At 26.5% G+C, this 21,639-nt stretch overlaps 1 protein-coding gene across 1 annotated transcript in view; it reads right to left on the reverse strand.

The window, feature by feature from the left end:
* Window positions 1-21,639, reverse strand: part of LOC100212263 (DNA-directed RNA polymerase I subunit RPA2) — an 89,623-nt gene that overhangs the window by 49,898 nt on the left and 18,086 nt on the right. The window contains exons 3-16 of the mRNA XM_065810136.1: window positions 20,658-20,717; window positions 20,313-20,387; window positions 20,108-20,227; window positions 19,245-19,385; window positions 17,583-17,777; window positions 16,037-16,187; window positions 11,510-11,636; window positions 11,291-11,408; window positions 8,483-8,683; window positions 8,168-8,377; window positions 7,691-7,894; window positions 2,343-2,495; window positions 501-545; window positions 171-278 (exon numbers count right to left, since the gene is read on the reverse strand). Of these exons, the coding sequence (XP_065666208.1) occupies window positions 171-278; window positions 501-545; window positions 2,343-2,495; window positions 7,691-7,894; window positions 8,168-8,377; window positions 8,483-8,683; window positions 11,291-11,408; window positions 11,510-11,636; window positions 16,037-16,187; window positions 17,583-17,777; window positions 19,245-19,385; window positions 20,108-20,227; window positions 20,313-20,387; window positions 20,658-20,717 (1,908 nt within the window). The remainder of the gene's footprint in view (window positions 1-170; window positions 279-500; window positions 546-2,342; window positions 2,496-7,690; window positions 7,895-8,167; window positions 8,378-8,482; window positions 8,684-11,290; window positions 11,409-11,509; window positions 11,637-16,036; window positions 16,188-17,582; window positions 17,778-19,244; window positions 19,386-20,107; window positions 20,228-20,312; window positions 20,388-20,657; window positions 20,718-21,639) is intronic.

Genomic DNA, 21,639 nt, shown 5'->3' on the forward strand with positions numbered 1-21,639 from the left:
CTTACATTAATACCATTTAAATTAACAGGATAAATATTAAATAAATATAAATTTAGTTATCTATAATTATTTATTAAATTATTATATATATTAAATTATTTTTATTAAACTATATATATATATAATTAAATTATTATATATATCAACATTAGTATAAAATAAATTTATACCTGACATTGATACATGTTTCTAGGACTTTGGTTGAAATCAGAATAAGGAGTCAAAGTAGCCAACTCACTTAACATTGCACAATCGTTTAATTCCATGTGAGTCGTTGACTAAATTTAAATCATCCATAAATTAGATAAAAATTTTTTGAAATATGAACTTCACATATCAAATAAAAATTTTATATAAACATTTTTTTGGTTAAAAAAAGTTATTTTGCAAACAAAAATAAATTTTAAATTAAAAAAATTTCAAAAGTTCACACTTATAAAAAAAAATATAAAATGATAATTATTAGAACAAATTGTAAAACAAAAATAGGAACAACATACTAGAGCATGAAGTTCATCAGAATATACTGCTATGTCCATATATACCTGTAAATAGAATCAAAATGTTTCATGTTCATAGAAAAACAATTTCTTATTAACTGAAATGCTAATTTAATATTTAAAAGTATACACACAGGGCTCAAATTAAGCGTATCGCGATCGCGAATCGCAATTACTTTTCGCACCTTCGCTATTAGTTTTTTCTTAAAATTTGTTTTTTCGCAATCTTTCTTTTTTTTGCGATCTTTCTTTTTTTCGTGATTATTCTTTTTTTATTTTAGAAGATTGATACTCTATTCGCGAATATTTAGTGTTCTTTTACAGTATAAAACTGCAGTGACTTCTGTAACAATAATTTTTTTTAAAGCGGAGCATAAAGTAAAAGAAAGAAAAATGTTTAAATGCAGGAAAAAGACCGATTGTTTAAGGAAGGAAAAATTTATTAAAAAAAAAACGATTAAATACCTATTCGAATCAAGAAATAAAAGATTTTGATTGAAAAAAGAAAAGTTAATTGATTGAAAAGTCACTTTCTTAACTCGAATTCTCAAGGGCTTTATTCCGATTTAGCTCATTCATTATGAGCAAATTTAATGATATTTTTATAAGTTTATTTTGCGAAGAATAGTGGAAGGCAATATAGACTCTAAATAGTTATTAAAAAAAAACTTTAAAGTTTGTTAGTACACTTGCTAATTTTAAATTAATAGCAATAAATGGATGCAAATAAGAACCTTAGATGCAGATTATCAAAAGTTAAAAAGTGGGAAAAACATTTTAATTGCGAGTTAGAATACGATTTAAATGGAAATGAAGTTATAAGATTAAGATGCAGTTTATGTAAACAATTTGAAAAACGGATAAGTCAAACAAAATTGTTTTCCATGACCTGGATCAAACCAGGAACAATATCAATAAAAAAAGATTCACTGGCATCGCACTTAAGCAGTGCGCAACATAAAGAGGCCACGCAAATTCATCAACAAACAACATTAGGTTCAACATTAGGAAAAAGTTCAATACTGCGTATTACTTGGCAAAACGAGAGCGTCCATTCACAGATTATCCTTATTTGATTGCATTAGAAAAGAAGAATAAGGTTACAAATTTAGGAAATTCTTATGGCACTGACCGTGCAGCTGCAATATTCACAGATTACATTGGCACCGTAATTAAAAACAAATTAACTGAATGTTTAAAAAATTGTAGATTTTACTGTGTTCTCTGTGATGGAAGCACAGATTCAGCTGTATCCGAACAGGAATTGATGAACTTGCTTTAAAAGACGCGTTTGAAAATTTTTCTGCCTTCAAAACTGTTGACGAACTACTTTTACAACTTTATCACTTGTATCAAAAGTCACCAAAGCGCTATACCAACAAAAACAAAAAGTGTCACTCATTTGCAGATTCAGTTTTGTTCAAGTTAATAGTATCACACCTAGGCAGGTTTCATTCAAGTTAATAGTGTCACACCTTTGCAGGTTTCATTCAAGTTAATAATGTCACTCTTTTAATCAGACTACTTTGAGTGACCCATTGTTAACAGTAATTTTTAACAGTCGTTTTCTAATTACTTTAATAATCATTATAAGCATTAACTTAAATATTATTGTTGAATTATAATTAGCCAAGTTGTTAAAAAAAGTAACAGAAATTTAATATATTTAAAACAATCAAAACTTATAGCAAAATCTTTATTCAATTGCTAAAAGTTAAAAGTTGCTTTTATTTCTAACATTATCAGATGTGGTTTTTTCCAGATAATGAAATAAAGTGAAAGTAATAGTAATTTGTTTCAAGTTGACTTAAAATAATTAAAAAGCTAACTTTAAATTATAACCTGTTCAAATGAGCCAATATATTCTATTGTATTTGTAAGTAAATTTCGCACTGGTCTGATCATTCTTGCGACATCAGTAAATAAGAAAATCCCTTCATATTGACTTGCAAACTTTGTTCTTGGTATAAATATAATCTCCATAGTTGGAGGAACCTATAAAAATATAAAACATATATATAAAATCTTTGTATATATTTTTTTACATGACAGTTAAAATGTGTAGAAAAAAGATACCTATATTGGTATCTTTCCTATACATGAAAGCATTTAATGTAGTTAGGTGCTAAATTTGTGGAAAAGCTGAATTCTGATAAAAACAATTTAACATTTATATAACAAGTAATATATAAATCCCTTATATAGTATTATGATTGAATATTATTATCTTAAAGATAATAATATTCAATCAAAATATAAAAAGAGATTTTTATAAATGATTTTTGTTATTTAATTTCAATAAAATGTAGATTTAAAAAAAATTGTTAATGTTATTTAAATGTAAATGTATTTTTTTTAAACTCCAGAAAAGTCCTGCTAATATACTTATAATGATGTTAACAAAATAATTCAGGGGCTTTCTGTAAACAAATTCCAATACAACTCTGATATAAACCAAAATGTTATGAAAAGCATAAAATTTAATTAGAAAACAAAAAATCTTAAAACTGTTGTGTATTTGTAATGGGTTTAAATTAAAATTCTCTGCTGAATCTAAAGGGTTTCTGAAAAGCATCTAAAGGATATCTGAAAAGTACAACCAGGGGTAGTAGTAACAATATCGAAAACAGCTAAACTGAATTATCTCGAAAAGGGACTTTCGGGAATAACATCGAAATAGAGAATAACATCGAAATAGAGAATAACCATCGAAATTGTAAAAAAAGGAATTGTATCGAAAATCCGAAAAACAGAATAATCTTGAAATTGTGAAAAAAGGAATAATACCAAAAAAGGACTTTTCGGAAAAATATCGAAAAAGAGAATACATCGAAATTGTTTAAAAAGAAATAGGATCGAAAATCCGAAAAGCAGAATAATCTCGAAATAGCTCAAAAGAGAAATATTATCGAAAAGGGACTTACCGGAATAACATCAAAATTGTGAAAAAAGGAATACTATCGAAAATTCAAAAAACAGAATTAGATCGAAGTTATGAAAAATGGAATATAATCAAAAAGGGACTTTTCAGAATAATATCAAAATGGAAAAAGTGAAAAAAGGAATAAAATAAAAGAGGGACTTTCCGGAATAGTATCGAAAATGACAAACAAAGAATAGGTTCGAAAATTCCAAAAGCAGAATAAATAGAAGGCCAGTATTTTGCGGTTTTAAATTAAAGTGTAGTAATTATTCTGTATAATTGTATAATTTATACAATATAAACTAAAACTTTGAACTAAAAAAAACTTAAGTCTAAACTTTTCAAAAATGGTATACAATAGAAAATTGTTAAGTGCATTCATTAATAGTAATAATAATAGGAAAATTCCATACATAATAAAAACTGCTTCAGTTATAAAAATTGATAATAACTGATTGAGAAATGAAACCATTGAAACTGTGACAATTTTTTAAACAGTGCTTTTGGTGTGCAAACTTATATATTATACTGATAAGTTTTCTAATGACATTTAAAACTTGAAATTTAAGTTTCTTAAATTTCAAGTTTTAAATCAGATTGAATTTCAATGCACGTGCAAATTAAACTATTTGTTGTGCATGCAAATTAACTGTTCACTTAAACTACTGTTCTCCATTGTAGTAAATGCTAACTTCATGTAAAGTTGCAATATTTAGGTGAAAAGTTGAGAAATATTCATCGAACTCTTAAATAAGTTTCTTATTGAAAAGTGACTTAGTATTAAAAGTTTCTTAAGATTTTCTCCTAGTACTTGTTTTTTATAAAAAAAAAAAAAAAAAGTGTAATATGTTAATCATTAAAATGAGTTTTCGATCTTATTCCGTTTTTATTGTTTTCAACATTATTCAGAAAATCACATTTTCGATGTTAATTATTAAAACGAGTTTTCGATCTTATTCCGTTTTCGATATTGTTCCGCATTTGTGAATTTCGATATAAAAACTTTTCGATATTAATCTGAAAATCACATTTTCGATCTTAATCATTAAAATGGGTTCCAGTCAGTTATTTTTCGATATTAATCATTTTTTCATCATTCCGCTTTCCCTACAACCAGTTTTATTCAATTAAACAAACAATCGAGCTTGCTGCATTTAAAGGGCATAAAATCTGTAATTTTTAATTATATAACTCTTTCAATTTTTTCAATGCTTACGCTTTCATGACTTTTTATAAATTAAATCACACTTAATGCTTTATTACTCATAAATGGTTTTTTGATCAACCTACTATATCAATTTATACTACATGGCTGCAAACTTTAGCGTATGTAAATATAACAACTATAATATATATATATATATATATATATATATATATATATATATATATATATATATATATATATATATATATATATATATATATATACTCCACTGTATTTTTAATATATTCTTTTTGTCGTTGTTTCTTTGAGATTTGTAACATCTGATGATCTCTATTAGCATGAAACTCTGAGTAATGTTTTAAGTATATCGAGTGTTATATTTATTTAGTTATTTTACTCTATATATATATATATATATATATATATATATATACAGGGTTCGAAATAAGCGCGAGACACCGAACATTGTCCGGCACGTGTCCGTTAAAAAATGACATCTATTGGTCATTTTGTCCGACATGTTTTATGTGCATTTATTTTTTAATCATTTCAGTTGTTCCAAAATTTATTAATAAATTTAGTATTGTATATTATATTGTATATAAACTTTATTTTTAGAACTTTTTTTTTCTTTTTAGAGAATCTTTAGAATAATGAGAACTTGCTAAATCTGGCCAAAATAAATAGTTAAAGTCTCCATGATACTTGTGAATAAATGGAAGAAGTCGTTTTTCTAAACATTCATTAATATAGACTGATGAATTGATCGCTACAGCCTTGAAAGTGCGAAACAATGGCTCGGACATACCACAGTCAGATATGGCTATCCACATTAATAATTTTTTTGAAAATTTCTCTTTTTCTATAAAACCAACACTTTCTGGGCATGTCTTTTTGTTGTTTGTGTAGTATCCAGAATTTCCAGGCATGTTGTCCCCTGCAAAACAAAAGTATTTTTCGTTATCGATGACTAGAAGCGATTTTGTGTTATAGAGTTGGTTAACTAGTTTCCTGCTCTTTTCTTTGCCTTTATTTGTTATTCTATAGTGTATTTTGGAGTCTTTTCATATTTTCTATATTTAATATTCATTTTTTTTAACTGACGACCAATGGTCGATTGATTTACACCGAATTTAATACCTATTTTTCTCTGACTAACCCCTCTTCGAAGTCTCGTTAATTCGGCTTTCTTTTCTCTAGTCCAGGATGTCAGATGACCAGGGTGCTTTCTATCAGAAAACAATTGAACAGTTTCAAGTCTTTTTAGGTTATCATATATTGTACTTCGAACAAATCCTTCCTTTCCAAAATGATTTACGATTTTTTTTTTTTATATTAGGTTTATTTAAAAAAAACATTTTTAGTCGCTTTTGAAAAGATTCTCGTTCTGCTGCATTTAACCTCATTTTAAATAATTGTGTTTCAAATAATAAAGTTTATATTTTATAGAACGTTTATGCCTACGCATAAAACGACAAAAACTAATTATTATGCTCAAATAATGAAATTAGGATTTGTCCGATAACTTCCGCATCACCAGTTAAAAGATGCCAAAGCATTACATTTTTTAGAATTAAGTAGCCCGGTTTTTATCATTCATATTAAAACGCTGCAATTAGTTATTAATTTAAATTTATATTTTAGTATTTATTTTATTTTTTGTACGATGGTTTTTATAAATTTCAAAAAAAATATTTTAGCTTTTAAAACCCCTTTTAAATTTATTTTATAAAAATTTTAGCGTAATAGTTATTTTAATGCTTATAGAAACCAGTACTCTTTACTACACAATTAAAATTGAGTTGTTATGTAACATTTGTTTTTGCACTAAAAATGCTTACTATTAAAAGTGCTTATAAAATTGATCCTAGAAATAGTATGGAAAAATTTATAAAAAAAATACTTATTTATATAAATGTAATAACGTATAATAATCTTTGGTGATTTGAATGGGATGGGTTTGTTATAAACATAATTAATTTGTTACTTTATTTAATAAAGCAATAAGTTAACTTAATAATTTATGTATTTAATATATTTTCAGAGTAATTTATGTATTTAATAATTTTGTATTTTTATTATACATTTTTATTACATATTTAATTATGTATTTAATAATTACATAGTTTATGTATTTAATATATTTACATAATAATTTATGTATTTAATAATTTACAAAGCATTTCGCTAATATAGTATTTTTTTAAAATGTAAATATATTTTCCTTTTCAAATTTAAGTTTTTTGAGCTTAGATTTTTTTTTTTTTTAGATTTTCTTTATGTTAGATAATTTATCTTACAAATTTACTTTTTATTTTCAGCACATTTCAGTTGTCAAAACATATTAGGCCGGGTGATTAAAAAAAGCAATTGCTTTTACTCATTCATTGGTCAGTTTTACATGAATAAAAACTTCAGCAGTTTTGTAAAAATTTTTATTCACGTAAAGTTAAGCAATTTACTCAGGAATTGCTCAGCTTTACATGAATAAAAACTTAAGCAAGATTGCTGAAATTTTTGTTCACGCAAAGCTGACCAATTACTGAGTAAAAGCAATAGCTTTTTTTTATTCACCCGGCCTATTGTGTAAAAATAAAATATTTTATGCATGTTCAGGAATGGCGTTCAATTGTACTTCTTTAATATTTATCGAACATGTCCGGCAAAAATGTCTAATAAAGACATTAGTCTTTATTAGACAAATTGTCTGATAGAAAAAAGTTCGTTATTTCAAGCCCTGTATGTGTATATATATATATATATATATATATATATATATATATATATATATATATATACTATAGCATTTTTATTAAACAAATTGTTACCTTTTTTTTTTTTTACATTATTTTATACGGCATTTTCAGAAAAAAATAAAGAATTATAAAAGTTAAGATTGCTTTCCCATGCCAAACCTTCAGTCAATGTAGTAGCACTCCCTGGCGGCAGCAAAATTTAAGACAGCCTGTGTATGTACTGTAGCAGGTTATTTCAGTGTGACATCAGAGTCCTTATCTATTATCTATATTATCTATTATTATATGTATAAACATAATAACATAAACAAAAAAACAAACAAAAAAATGAAACCTATAATACCATCTCTTTTTGTAAAGCTTTAAAAACTCGAAGTTTCTTGCAAACTTCTTCTGATATATTGCTTCTCAATCTTCCTACAACACAGCCATCTAGTAAAACTGAATATGAATCACTTGCTAAACCCAAGTCCATATCACACAACTGCATGCCAAGTTTAACCAAAAGTTTTATTAAGTCAATTGTTGGATACTTTGAATTTTCTACCTTAATATAATAAGTAACTAAGTCTCATTTAAAAATAGCTCTGACAGATAAATACTAAATTTCTAATTTCATTTTAAAGGTGACACCTACTACTAAATTTTTTCAAAATGCTAACTTAATTTTTGTAGACTTATATACTCACAAAAAGATTTTTAAAATTTTTATTAGAAAACTATAGATACTTAACAAGATAATGTTATGAATTATCTTACAAAAGTTAATAATATAATAAACCACCTATCTGTGGTTCAAATTATATACACACACAAATACCTTGCATGCTGCAGCTAAATGATTAAGCAAGCCACAAGGAGCTCCATCAGGCGTATGAACAGGACATAAAAAACCCCAAGCTTCAGGAAGCAGTTTTCGTACAGTTGTTGTTCTCATTTCAGTAAAAAAAGCACCTCTATGTATACATCGAAAATGTGACAAATAACGCATAAAATTTAATTTGTCAGCCACGACACTCATGCCTGTTGCCTAAAATAATTTTTAATAGCACTCAAAACAGCACAAAAAAAAATATATATATAACTACAATTAATAATAATAATTTTTATTAATGCTATTCATGTTTCAACTAACTTGCATAAGACCCAATCCAGATTTTGATAAAATGTTTCCAGTGGCAAGAAATGATTCCATTTGCTTTCCAATATCAATTGATTTTTTAAATGAGCTTAGAATAACATTTTGGGATAACTCAACTTTTTTTTGGTGTTTAGCATTATTGATTTCCTTTAATATAGCTGGTTTGAGCAAGTTCAGCCATGTTTCCAACTTATCCTTAAACAAAAAACAACATATATTGCAAGAGCAATATAAATTGGTGGTCCAAATAACATTTTTTTTATATTTCTGATTCAAACTTCTTTGTTTTATATACAATGAAATGCAGTAGATTTTAAAAAATAACTTATTAAAAAAAAAATACACTTTAGAACATTTGACAGGTGTCTAATAAAAGTTTAAAAAAAAATCCTGAAAAAATCTTGAAATTTCAACATGGGTCTAAAAAGAAGCAAAATTAAATAAAAATTTTAAAAATAATGATCATTTTTGCACACGTCAAATGTTCAAAGGCCTTGTTCAACCCCTGAAACTAATTTCTATAAGCCAATTTCAAAAATCCACTGTATTTTTCATATTCCATCTGAAACGCAACACAAACAAAATACTTATTCTATCATAATAAATTTATTAATAAAATTAATACGAATCAAACTAGTAATCAATATAATTTTCAAGAGATTCCTTTATTTTCCATTTATGATAGTTGACTGAATTTAAAAACCAAATAAGTACTTAAAATAAAGCTCTGAAATGAAAGGAAAAACTTACTAATAACACTTTTGACGAATTTTATTACTTCTGTAGCAGTTATTAAAACTACGTCTACAGTGAACATAACTGGTTTTTATTGTGTTGTGTTGGGCACATAACACAATTTAACATTAAACTAAAAATATTTATTTATGACACATAGCTCAGACTTTATATTCAGTTCTCCTTTTTATACAATTTTTTGAGTATATCCAGTTGAACTTACTGTGACATTCTGCAATGTTTAATTGCTCCCAAAGCATGTTAATTGCTGTTCAAGCTATATATTTGGTGTTCAATACTTCTTTGCAATTCTCTTAATTTCCTTTTTTGTTTGCTTGATATAAATTTCCCCACACAAACATTTAAACTTGTCCACCCCAGAATTACTATTTTGTATTAAATCAGATTTATTGTTGTAGATTGATTTAAATTGAGGGGGGGGAGGGGGAGGGTGTTGTATAAATAACTGCGACATGTTTTTAGTGCTTTTCCTTGCTTTGGTCTATGTTTCAGTAGTGCTTTGTTATTAAAACATTTTCAAATTTTATAACTAACTTTTTTTTATTTTTAAGATTTAAATTTATACTTAATAGGTAGTTTGCAGCAAATGCTTCTAGGTCTGACCGCTTTCAACTAATATATCAATTATAAATGATATCTTGTTGTTAACCTATTTTTCGAAATAGATTTTGGTAGCTTGTGAAATAAAACCTTTGAAAACTTTATTTTTAATAATTGCAGGATTGATATTTAAGTCTTCTTGATTTAATAAAACTATAAATTTATTATGCTTTTTAACCAAACCAAATATGGCACAACTGTAATAATTGCAGGATTGATATTTGAGTTTTGTTGATTTAATAAAACTATAAATTTGTTATGCTTTTTGATTGAATCAAATATGACTGCCATCAACATACCTTCTATGAGATTTCACATGTTTGTGTGGGGGAATTTATTATGGGGAAATAAAAAACAGAAATTTAAAAAGAAGCATTGAACACCAAATAAATAGCATTTAAGACAATTCACATGCTTCTGAGGGAACTGAACATTGCAAAGAATGTCACAGTATATTCAACTAGATACACCCAAAAACAATTTCTATAAATGATAACTATTATGAGAGGAAAATAAGGGAATCACTTTAAATAAATTTTTGACAAACATATAGGAGGTACTATTATACTATAAAAATCCTCAGTACTATTGAACAGGAACAATGGTTTAAGAATTGCCTCAAATAATAAAGACAACTATTATTAAAAAAATTCAAATTTCAATGATGACGATTAAAAATTTCAAAAGAAAAATCTGAATTTAAAACTTTGTGTAATTCTAAAAAATGCTAATCAAGAGTTGAAAGTATCAGAACCTGCATTCTGCAAGAAAAGTAGATTTAAACAGCTCAAACATCCACTAATGTAAAATATCAGCGATTTAAACAAGATCAAATGTTTTTGTAACCATAAAATCAAACTAATATAAAACCAAAATAATGAGTATAACAGTATTTTAGATGACAAAGAATGAAATAAATCATCACAATATTAGCAACTTATTGCTACCTTACACTGCTTTCATTTGATATTTAAAAGGGTATAATCAATATTTTAAGTAATTTATGATTATAAATTTATATTTATAATTATAAAGGAAATTATTCAAATAGACACTAAATTAAAATTTTTTTTAGGATGACAATTCTAAATTGCATAACCTATCAACACGTTTTTTATTTTCAAACAAAATTTTAAAGCTAGGTTAATGATTTTAGGTTAATAAAAAAAAGTTGATTAAACAAAAATATTTTTGTAAGTTTTTAATCAAATTTTTAACTATGCTCGGCTTAAAATACTTAAATCATATAATAAAAAAATTCAGTGCCTTCTCTCATCTCATGCTTTATATATTCACAGTAACTGCAAATATTAACTTTAAAATGTTAAAACTTAAAATTACCACAAACTACTTGATTTTATAAAATTGATAAATAAAATACACCTATAAATTGTAAAATTAGATTATAAATAGCCTATGAAACAAAAATTAATAAAAAATTCCTACTTTTAATACAAGTAAATATGTGTGCCCACCAAGAAGAACCTCATGGTTCATTGGATTATCCGGTGATTCTGCAGCACATTTATCATTGGCAAGAGCAAACAACTTTTGGGTCATATAACTAACCATAAATAAAATTAAGTAAAACAAACATAACTGATAAAGTTTTTCTTAAAACAAAAACCCTATCAATAAAAAATAAAAAAAATAAAACAAACAAACACGAGCAAATTAAATTTGTCTGTAATTTTTTCAAGATGAACAAGTACACAGGTTTGAAACATATATTTTGCTATATCTTCATCACTTGTCCATTCTGGTAAATTGACTTTGATTCGAAAACGCATTCCTGCAAAGAAATTCAGTAAATCAACTTTCCAAAGAATTAATAAGTTTAACTTTATGATTTGATTATTAAACAACACTTATAATAAAATTTGGGTTTAGATGATAAAACAATTTAGAAATACATTAATAACTTATAAATTTATATTTTGTAAACCTGTAAACAAAAAGTTGCATTATAGTGGCATTATATGATTGGAGTAAAAAAAAAATTAGAGCTAAAAAACATATATACATATATATATATATATATATATATATATATATATATATATATATATATATATATAAATAATCAAATATATATCTTTATTAAATTACCAGTTGGCATAATTTAAATTATACATGATTTTAAAAAATGGCATCCTATGATATTTCTGTTCTTTAGTTTTTTATCATGACTAAACATCATCAACATAACCATACAAGGCTGCAAGCAACCACTATTTGAGTTGGAAGTTACTGGAAGAGAAAAGATAAAGTTTATAGAGCAAGATAAAGATTAACAGACAACTTAAAAAAAGATTGCAAAATATATGAATCAAGAAAACAAGATGAAGAAAGCGAATTCCGAAGGACTGGTGGTCAATGAAAAAAACTTGATAAATAAGAATTTTTAGAGCACTTAAAAACAGTCACAGTAAATACATGAGACTTAATTGAATGACAAGTAACACAAGAATGAACTTTAGTAGATGGCACATTAATAGAATTAATAGAAAAGAGAAAGAGAAGCAACTTTAGGATGATGGTTGGAGGTTGGCAGCAAGAGCAGGTCCAACATGTTTACAATGCATTTTTGCATCTTGTCTAAAGAGGAAAGAAATATTGTTGCCATATCATTGGATGATATGACAACAGTATTCCATACAAGGACAGATTTGAGATTTATAGAGATAAAGAATAGAATCCGAAATTAATCCTAGAAAGATGAAGGGTAGAGGACTCATTGAGTACATTACCATTCATAAATATAGGTTATTTAGATTATTGATTAGATTTAGATTATTGCGATAACGATTAGCTGAAAAAATAAGTTTTATCTGAGTTAAAGTTCACCAGCCACTGAGAGCCCCATGCTGTAGCAGAAGTAAGATTCTTTTATAGCACAAATGCTCTCTCCAAACTATCAGACAAGAATAAATTGTATCAAGACAAGAATAAATGGTAGTATTATCAGCAAAGAATGCCTCTTTTGATGTGAAAATTTCTGGGAGATCGTTGATGTAAATACAAAAGAGTATAGGGCCAAGGATGGAACCTTGACGAACCCCTGAAGGTACAGGATATGAAGAGCGCTGTCCGTAGAAGACAACTTTTATACTATTATTGGCAAGGAAGGATTCAATAATCTTAAAGATCTTACCTGATACACCCTAAGAGGAGAGCTTATGGAGAAGAAAAGCATGTCAAACTTTATCAAAGACTTTAGAAATGTCGAGAGCGATAATTTACCTCTCCACATTTATGTAATGCACAATAAAACGTATCTGTTATTACAGTTAGCAAACCAGTTGTAGAAGGAGAAGATTGAAATCCATATTGATGACCAGAAAGTTATCATATTCAAGATGAGAGAATGAAGTTATTAGATTCAAGATGAAAGTGTCAACTAAAGATTCAAAAACCTTGCTTATGATAGGAAGAAGACTAATGGGACTGTAGTTAGATGAGTCAGATCACTCTTAAGAATTTTTGAAAATCGGGATAACGGATTTGTTTTCCAGGAGGCTAGAAAACAAGCACTTCGTCTCTGGGATCTTTCTGGAAGACTGTTAATGTAAATTAAAAAGAGTATAGGGCCAAGAATGGAATCTTGAGGAACCCTTGAAGTTATAGGATACAAAGTTTACAGTTGATCACAGTTGTCCTCGATGGACAGCACTCTTCTTCATATCCTGTAATTTCAGGGGTTCCTTAAGGCTCTATCCTTGGCCCTACACTCTTTTTAATCTATATTAACAATGTTTCAGATACTCTCACACATAAGGTGGCATTTTTCGCTGATGATACTACCATTTATTCATGTCTTGAAAAGAAGCCAACACTTTCTGATTGCTCGGAGGGGGCATTTGAGCTTAAAAAGGATCTTACTTCTGCTACAGCATGGGGTTCACAGTGGCTGGTAATCTTTAGTAAAACCCAATTTTTTCTAGCCAATCATTATCGCAATAATTTAGATCTTCCCATATTTATGAATGGTAACGTACTCAATGAGTCATCTACCCTTCATCAACTAGGATAACTCTTACTAAATACTATAATGAGCACTGTTTTAAAGAGCTAGCATCTCTTATGCTTAGTGTTTGTGCCATCTACTAAAATACATTCTTGTGTTACTCATCATTCAATTAAGTCTCTTTTACTGTGACTGTTCCTCAGTGTTAAAAAAACTCTTATTTGTCTAGTTTTTTTTCCTCAAACATCAGTTCTTTTGAATTCGCTTCCTTTATCTTGCTTTCCTGATTCATATAATTTGCAATATTTTAAGTTTTCTGTCAATCGTTATCTTGCTCTAAAAAATTCATATTTGTCTTCCAGTAACTTCTAACTTTAATAATGATTGCTTGCAGCCTTGTTGGAAGCAAAGTTACTGAAAAAACAAACCAAAAACAAAAATCTTGTTAAATAGTTTTGAGAGTATAGATGACAGCTCCGGAGAACACATGTAACAGGTATGTTGTCTGGACCACAAGCAGTAGAAAAGTCTAAGCAGGAAATCACTTCAGATACAGAAGCTGGAGTGATACAAACGTCAAGCAATGGATCAACCTGTTTGTCGGCTATATCAGGTAGAATGCATGGAATCAAAAGATGATATCGATGAGAAGTTGTTTTGTTTTTTTAATTTTGTTATTTAGGTACCCAAAGAAGACCTAACGGTCTTGTCACAGAGCAACACAAAAGTGCATTTAACTAGGAAGTTCAAGCCTCCTTCCTTACCATGACGGGAAATATGTCCAGAGTTCATTTGAACCTGGATCTCCTGCTTCTAAAGCAAGCATTCTAACCACTGCACCACAACCACACTAAGTTCTTGGCAAACAATTCAGCTTTGGGTGAGGTTAACCATACATGAGAGGTGGAATAACAGATTTGCTCTTGTTATTGATACTGTTAAAAATACTCCAAAAGTCGCGAGAGCCTAGTTTTTGAGATGAAATACAAGATTTGGTGACCTAAGAATAGCAGGCTTTGGCATTTATGTTTAATAGAAGTCCTAGCTATTTACAATTAACATAGACATAGTTTTCATAGACAAAAAGGTAGATATTCATAGTAAAAAAGGTGGATGTTTATGGTCAAAAAGTTGAATATTTATGGTCAAAAAGATAGATATTTATAGTAAAAACATCTATTTTTATTTGTTACCACAATTAGCTGACAACAATTTTATACCATGTTTTTTTTTTTTTTTTTTTAAACTTAGTAGTTATTAAGGAGCTCCTAAAAGCCTATATGGCCTTATCACAAAACACAGCGGAATGTAAATTTTGGTGTTATATACTTGATTGCTTGTGTTTCAGTATACTCTTCATTTTATATCATGCTAGTTTCGGTATTTAATTGTTTATGATTTTTATCAGTTTATTTTTAGTTTCAAAAACAACTTATTACTCATCTTAGTATGTCAGCAAGTATTTGATTCATCTTTGTTCATATTATACTGTACGATTTAACAACTAGAAATTTACACTCAATTTTGTTCTTTGTACTTCGTTTACAGATTATTTTAACTTAGATTAATTTTAAACTAACATTTTGTACAACTTTAATCAGAAAATCAAAGAAGAAAACAATTTACCACAAACTTTTATTAATAATTGTTTGATTAACCACAAATAGAATGTCTAAAGATTAGAATACCTTGCCACAACATGCAATAAATTCAGATTCAATTAATTTTTTCAAAAACAAGATCAACTAATATTCAAATATAGGAAAAAACTATAATATTGAAACTATGTAAACATAAATAAAAAACACATTTTATTCATATCATTAACATTAAAATATATTTGTTTACTAAGCCTTTTGCTCACATAAATTTTTTCATTTAAAAACTTTTTTCCTATTTAAAGCTGAGAGGACACTATAATTAACAAACTTTAAAAAAAAAATTAATTTTATTGTTATAATCCTTCTCGAAAACACAGCTTCTCTAAAACACAGCTTTGAAACATAATTAATACTCGTGCAAGCAAGTTAATTCTATCATGTACTTGATGAAGTTTTGTTTTTCATTTTTATTATTTATTTTGTAAATAGATATATATTAATAATTACATGTAAATAGATATGTATACTAATAGATATACATAGATTGATATATATTAATAAATGCTAAAAAATAGATATATAATAAAAAATATACTAATAAATATTAGTTGATTAATAACCTACCCATATACTTCAGAACATCATTTTGAGACAATAAGTTTTCATCATTAAGAGTTCGAAGCATATTGACAACAACATCTTTGAAAAATATATCATCTTCTTTTCCATGAAGAAGTTGTTTGTAAATGTACTGGTCTGAATTAGCTGTTAAAGCCTAAAGATATTCAGTAAACCTTATTAGCAATAATCCAAATCATTCTGAAAATAATGAAGTAAATAATTTTAATGCCATTTAAACTTTTAACGAAGGGTTAAAATTTTGTTGCTTAAAGTATCAAATAGAAGTAGTATTTCAATTTATTTAGCAAAAAAATTATTTTTAAAACAAATCTTGCTTCTTTGATGACCAAAAGGTTCAATTGCATATAAAAACTTTATAAAAAAAAATAATAAAAATTATCATTAAAAGAACTGTCAAAATCAACAAAAATAAACTTAAATATCCTAGCACACTTTTTTGCATTATGCACATCTTTTTTGCATCAATTTGATAAGATTGTTGCCAATTTTGGTTGAAACTGTTATCTAAATGGTATCTAGTTCTTGGCTATTTATGGATCTAGACTAATATTTTGGCCAAATAAATTTGATTAGATTTAAATCTAATAAACAAGCTGGCTAGGACAAAAGAATCAACATATCTAATGATGAAACCATGTAGTTTTCTAGCATCTCTATATATTAAATCAAAGCAGCTTAAATACCAATATTTCCACTGCCACCTTGCCACTATCACTGCCATCTTGCCACTATCACTACCACCTTGCAATCTGAGGACAACAAAAAGCAATTATATTTTTTCCAAATAAAATATTTTAACAAGAACCTTGCTTTTTCTATTAATTACTTCAAAGTTACTTTCATCATTGAAAATCACTTGCTACTACTTATTTAAACACCACCTCTCCTTATACCACTTTGTGAGCTGATATCTGTAGCTTGAATTAACGCAAACCAATTAAAAATAAAAAAAGTAGTGTTAGGTCTAGCTATCAAACTTTTCATAGTTATATTTACAACTCATATCATATTGAGACTGAAATTATTTTTGAGTAGCTTTCAACTCATATCTTAAAGTTTGAAGATAATTACATTGGCATTTTTTATTTAAAATTGGTATGGTTTTTAACCTTCTAAATCCTGGATGACATTAGATGCCACCTGGTGTTTTAAACATTCTCAGAGTATTTCTGATGTGATTCTGAAACTTTAAATCCTCATGCTAATTCTGTTACTGGTCGTGGATTAACTATTTGATTTTTTGTTTATAACTTTTTTTTTCATACCTATTATTTGCCACTTTTTTGCTTTGCTTATTGCTTTTCGACACATTCCTGTATCTTAATTTAAAGACATTATCAAAACATTCTAAAAAGGTTCAAATGTAACTAAACTGGTTATCAAAAGTAATTTTAAGCAACGCTTATTAAGAAATTTATAAGAAAAAAAGTATTACACTATAAAAATTAAAATTTGAACTTTTTCTTTCAAAAATCAAAAAATTACCTTTAAATTCAGAGCCAATGGTACAAAAAAATTGTGAAATTACCTTTAAAATAAGAGCCAATGGTACAAAAAATTGTTCTTTTTGATGTATAAATGATAAAGTGAAAGAACCGTCTGTTAAATAATGTAAAACATTCATGTTCCCTGACTGATCTTTTTGTATTGAGCGTATTGACACACCAAACTCAGTAAACAAAGGACCACGAGATTTCCATGATTTACGCACCATAGCTAAAGGCTAAGAAGGCAAAAAACATTTATACCAAAAGTATGTATATAAATTAAAATTTGAACAAAACAATTTCTTTATGTAAGTTTATAATACTATTTAGTATTATAATAAATAATTCCCCAATAATTCGATACTCAAATACACCTGTTTGTAGTAAATAGTATCATAGTACTGCATCTTGATTCTCCTTAAAGTCAAGTCAATAGAAGTAAACCTGCACAAAATTTTATTAAAGATGTTTTGACATTCAAAGATAATCTTTGTCTACTTTAATATATCTAAAACCCACCAATTTTTCTTTTTGACAAAAAAATTTGTTGACCACACTTTAAGAAAATTTTCTTAACATTGGACAAAAACTGGAGGATCTAAAAGTTGTGATAATTAGCTTAAGATTTAACTCGCTTGAAAATTTTGACAAAATTAATTCAAGATCATCCTGAACTTGATGACCAAATGATTTTTGGAAAGGAAGATATCAATTATCACCTTAAACCATTATTAGCAAATAATAAGTAATATAGTGTAGTGAATATGCTAGGCAATCCTGATTTCACAAACCTAAAGTGTTGAAATAAAGAAACTTCAGAAATAAAAGTGTTGAAATACATAACAGAAAGTCCTAAAACAATCTACAGACCAATTTGCATAACCTTTTTTTTCAAAAAAAAAAGTTATGCAAACAAACAAAATGTTACTTAAAGAGGTTAAATCATATGGGATTTGATGCAAAGTTATAAATTGGATTAACGCCCGTCCTTTGAACAGAAAATATGTCCTTCATGGAAACGATACATTATATTGGGAACAGGTTACTAGTGGCATTCTCCAAGGCTTAGGTCCTAGTCCAACACTGTTTAGAATCTATATCAATGATCTGATGAATACATGATGATGATTTTGAAGTAATCAAGTCAAGCATTCAGCAATGCTGTTAAGGCAAATAAAATTTTAAGTGTTTTATAGTATATCATTGTTAGCAGAAAAGTAAAAATCCAGAAAAACCTCTACAAATCTTATATCCATCTTATCTAGAATATACAATCACAGCCTGGTGCCCTCACCTTAAAATGCAATAGAACAAATTCAACGTCACTAATGACTTCATTATCTAGATCAAAATTAGTATAAAAATATATGATAAAACCCCTAAAAAATTGCTTCTTTTTCCACCATTATGGAAAAAAAAAAATAGATTTGTTTATAATTTTATAAACTTTTCAATAATGTTATATACTTAGGACTTTTACTTTTAAAGATTTTTATATTTTTGTATGTGACTCTTTGAAAAGTTGCTTTTTTTCAGTCATGTAAAAAGAGTTTCATCACAAATCTCAAAAATGAATTTTTGTGAATTGAGTAGATAAGATTTATATTTATTAAATTCATTTATTGACCCTATTTATAAATATTTATAAATTACTAATTACTATTTATAAATTAATAATTATAAATAACTATTAAACAACTTACATAATTTCTTCGTTGCATAACAAGCATTCTCAAAATTTTCTCAATTCCATTAACAATAAAGTACCCGCCCCATTCTTCTGCCTCTTCATGCTTTTCTATTAGTTGTGCTGGTGTAAGGTTTGCAAGTGAACAATTTTTTGACTAAAAAAGTAAAGTAAAAAGTAAAAGAAAAGTTTTTTTTTGATTTTGAAAATTGATTAAACTAGTCTATAATTTCAAATTATAAAATCTACTATTTAAGAACACAATATTTATCTATTTAAAATTTTAAAGAACATTAAAAGCACACAAGAAGATGTCCTGATAAATATAACAATAATTCAAAAAAGGTTAAAAATTTTATTTACTAAATAGCAACTAAGCATAAAATGTAACATGTAACATTTTATCCACAAATTTCTTAGATGTTTACACTGATTTTAAGATATTTCTTTGATTTGCATAAGACTAAACAACTTCTAAAGTATTATTTTAACATTAAATTAAAATTCTATAAATGTAAATTTCTATTGAATAAAATATTGGGATTTTCTTATATTATGTTTAAAGGTTTTAGAAATGGGAAAAATGCTTGTTTCATATTATTTAACAAAAAATATTCAAACAATCATCTAATTCCAATATTTCAAACAATACTCCATTATTGTAGAACTAAAATACTTAAATAGAGAACTTATTTTATAAAGTCTATTTACACTATTCAAAAATTATTTAGAAGTATCTTATCTAAAAAGTCACTTATTATTTAATATACAAAAAGTGCATTGGTTAATATGATAACAAGCACTTGACTGTAATAATGTTGTGACAATTCGGAATAACTAAAAAGCTATTTTTTTTTTTTAATTTAATAAAACATATACCTTAACCATCACAGGCACCTGAGCAATTGATTTTGTCACACTGCCTTGTAATACTCCATTTATCTTCCATTGCAATGTAACAGTTAGTTTAGCTTTGTATGTACAGTGACGTTCTCTACACTATAAAGAATTTATTCAAGACATTTTAATCTTCTAATAAAACTGAATCAAATCTTTTAAAACCAGAAATTTAGTACTAAATTACCTCAGCAGGATAAACTCTTTGAGTTTTTGAGGTAAAATTATTATCATCAACTACAGGAGTACCAATACTGCAATCCTGAAATAAAGTTTCTTGTACTAAATTAAATATTTTTATAATATAAATTAGCAAAAATAAAAAAAAAATTTATCCAAAACCAATTTAATTTCAAACTTAATAATAATAATATAATAGCTGTAATCATAGTTCGGGGCTTGGCGATAAGACAAATTGTGTCTTCTTCTTGCCCCGGCCATCTGTATATTGGAAATAGTGGTTGTATTTATATTTTTATATGACAAAAAATGGAGAGAAAAAAAATATATATATCAATAAGTAAAAACATACCAAAATACTAATTTCAGCTCTTCTGCCATCTGGTAATTCAAATTCTTGAGGAATTATTAACTGAAAACATTGCAATGTATTTAAAAAAAAAAAAAAACTACTACTACTATAATAATTATATATATAAAAAAAAAAAAAAAAAAAAAAACTTATTTTGTATTCTGTATGAAATGTGTATGTAGAGTTAGTGTGTATGTATGTGAGCAAGTTATATTTTATACCCTTATTATTATAAATATCATTATAAATAGTAATTAATACTATATTACTACTAGTAATCATAATATTAATAACAAAATAGTTATAATTCTACATCTTTTAGTCCAAATAATATAACCTAACATAGACTATTTTATAATTAAAAATAGTGTAAAATTATTATCATGTAAATTAAATAGATAAAATAATATCACAAAAAAGTAACAAATATCAAAACAAAATAGTAATTACCTATCATAATTATCAATAAATTAAATTTGAATTGTTTTACATAAACTTTTACCATATCTGCTACAGTGTATATAGATATACATTTGCCAAATCTTTTCGCTAACTTTCATAGTCAGCAAAAAAAGTAACTAAACCCATAGTCAAGTAGCAGCACTCCCATTATGATGAATCATTACCAAAAAGGACACATTTTCTGCTCAAAAGACTAAATGTATATATATATATATATATATATATATATATATATATATATATATATATATATATATATATATATATATATATATATATATATATATATATATATATATATATATATATATACATTTAGTGTATCTAGATAAACAATATGAACTTTAAAAGATATCTTTTATATAATAGGGATTTTAAGCTTGAATCGCTAACTGCAAATGTGGTCTAACAAATGCGCAATAAAGTAATATCATGAGGTATTTATCTTTATACAAAAATGTATTATCTAATATTGCAAGTATGCTATTTCCTTCACTTGCACCAATTCTTAGATATCTTT

This window comes from Hydra vulgaris, chromosome 11 (genome assembly GCF_038396675.1).
Source record: "Hydra vulgaris chromosome 11, alternate assembly HydraT2T_AEP".
Classification (NCBI taxonomy): domain Eukaryota; kingdom Metazoa; phylum Cnidaria; class Hydrozoa; order Anthoathecata; family Hydridae; genus Hydra; species Hydra vulgaris.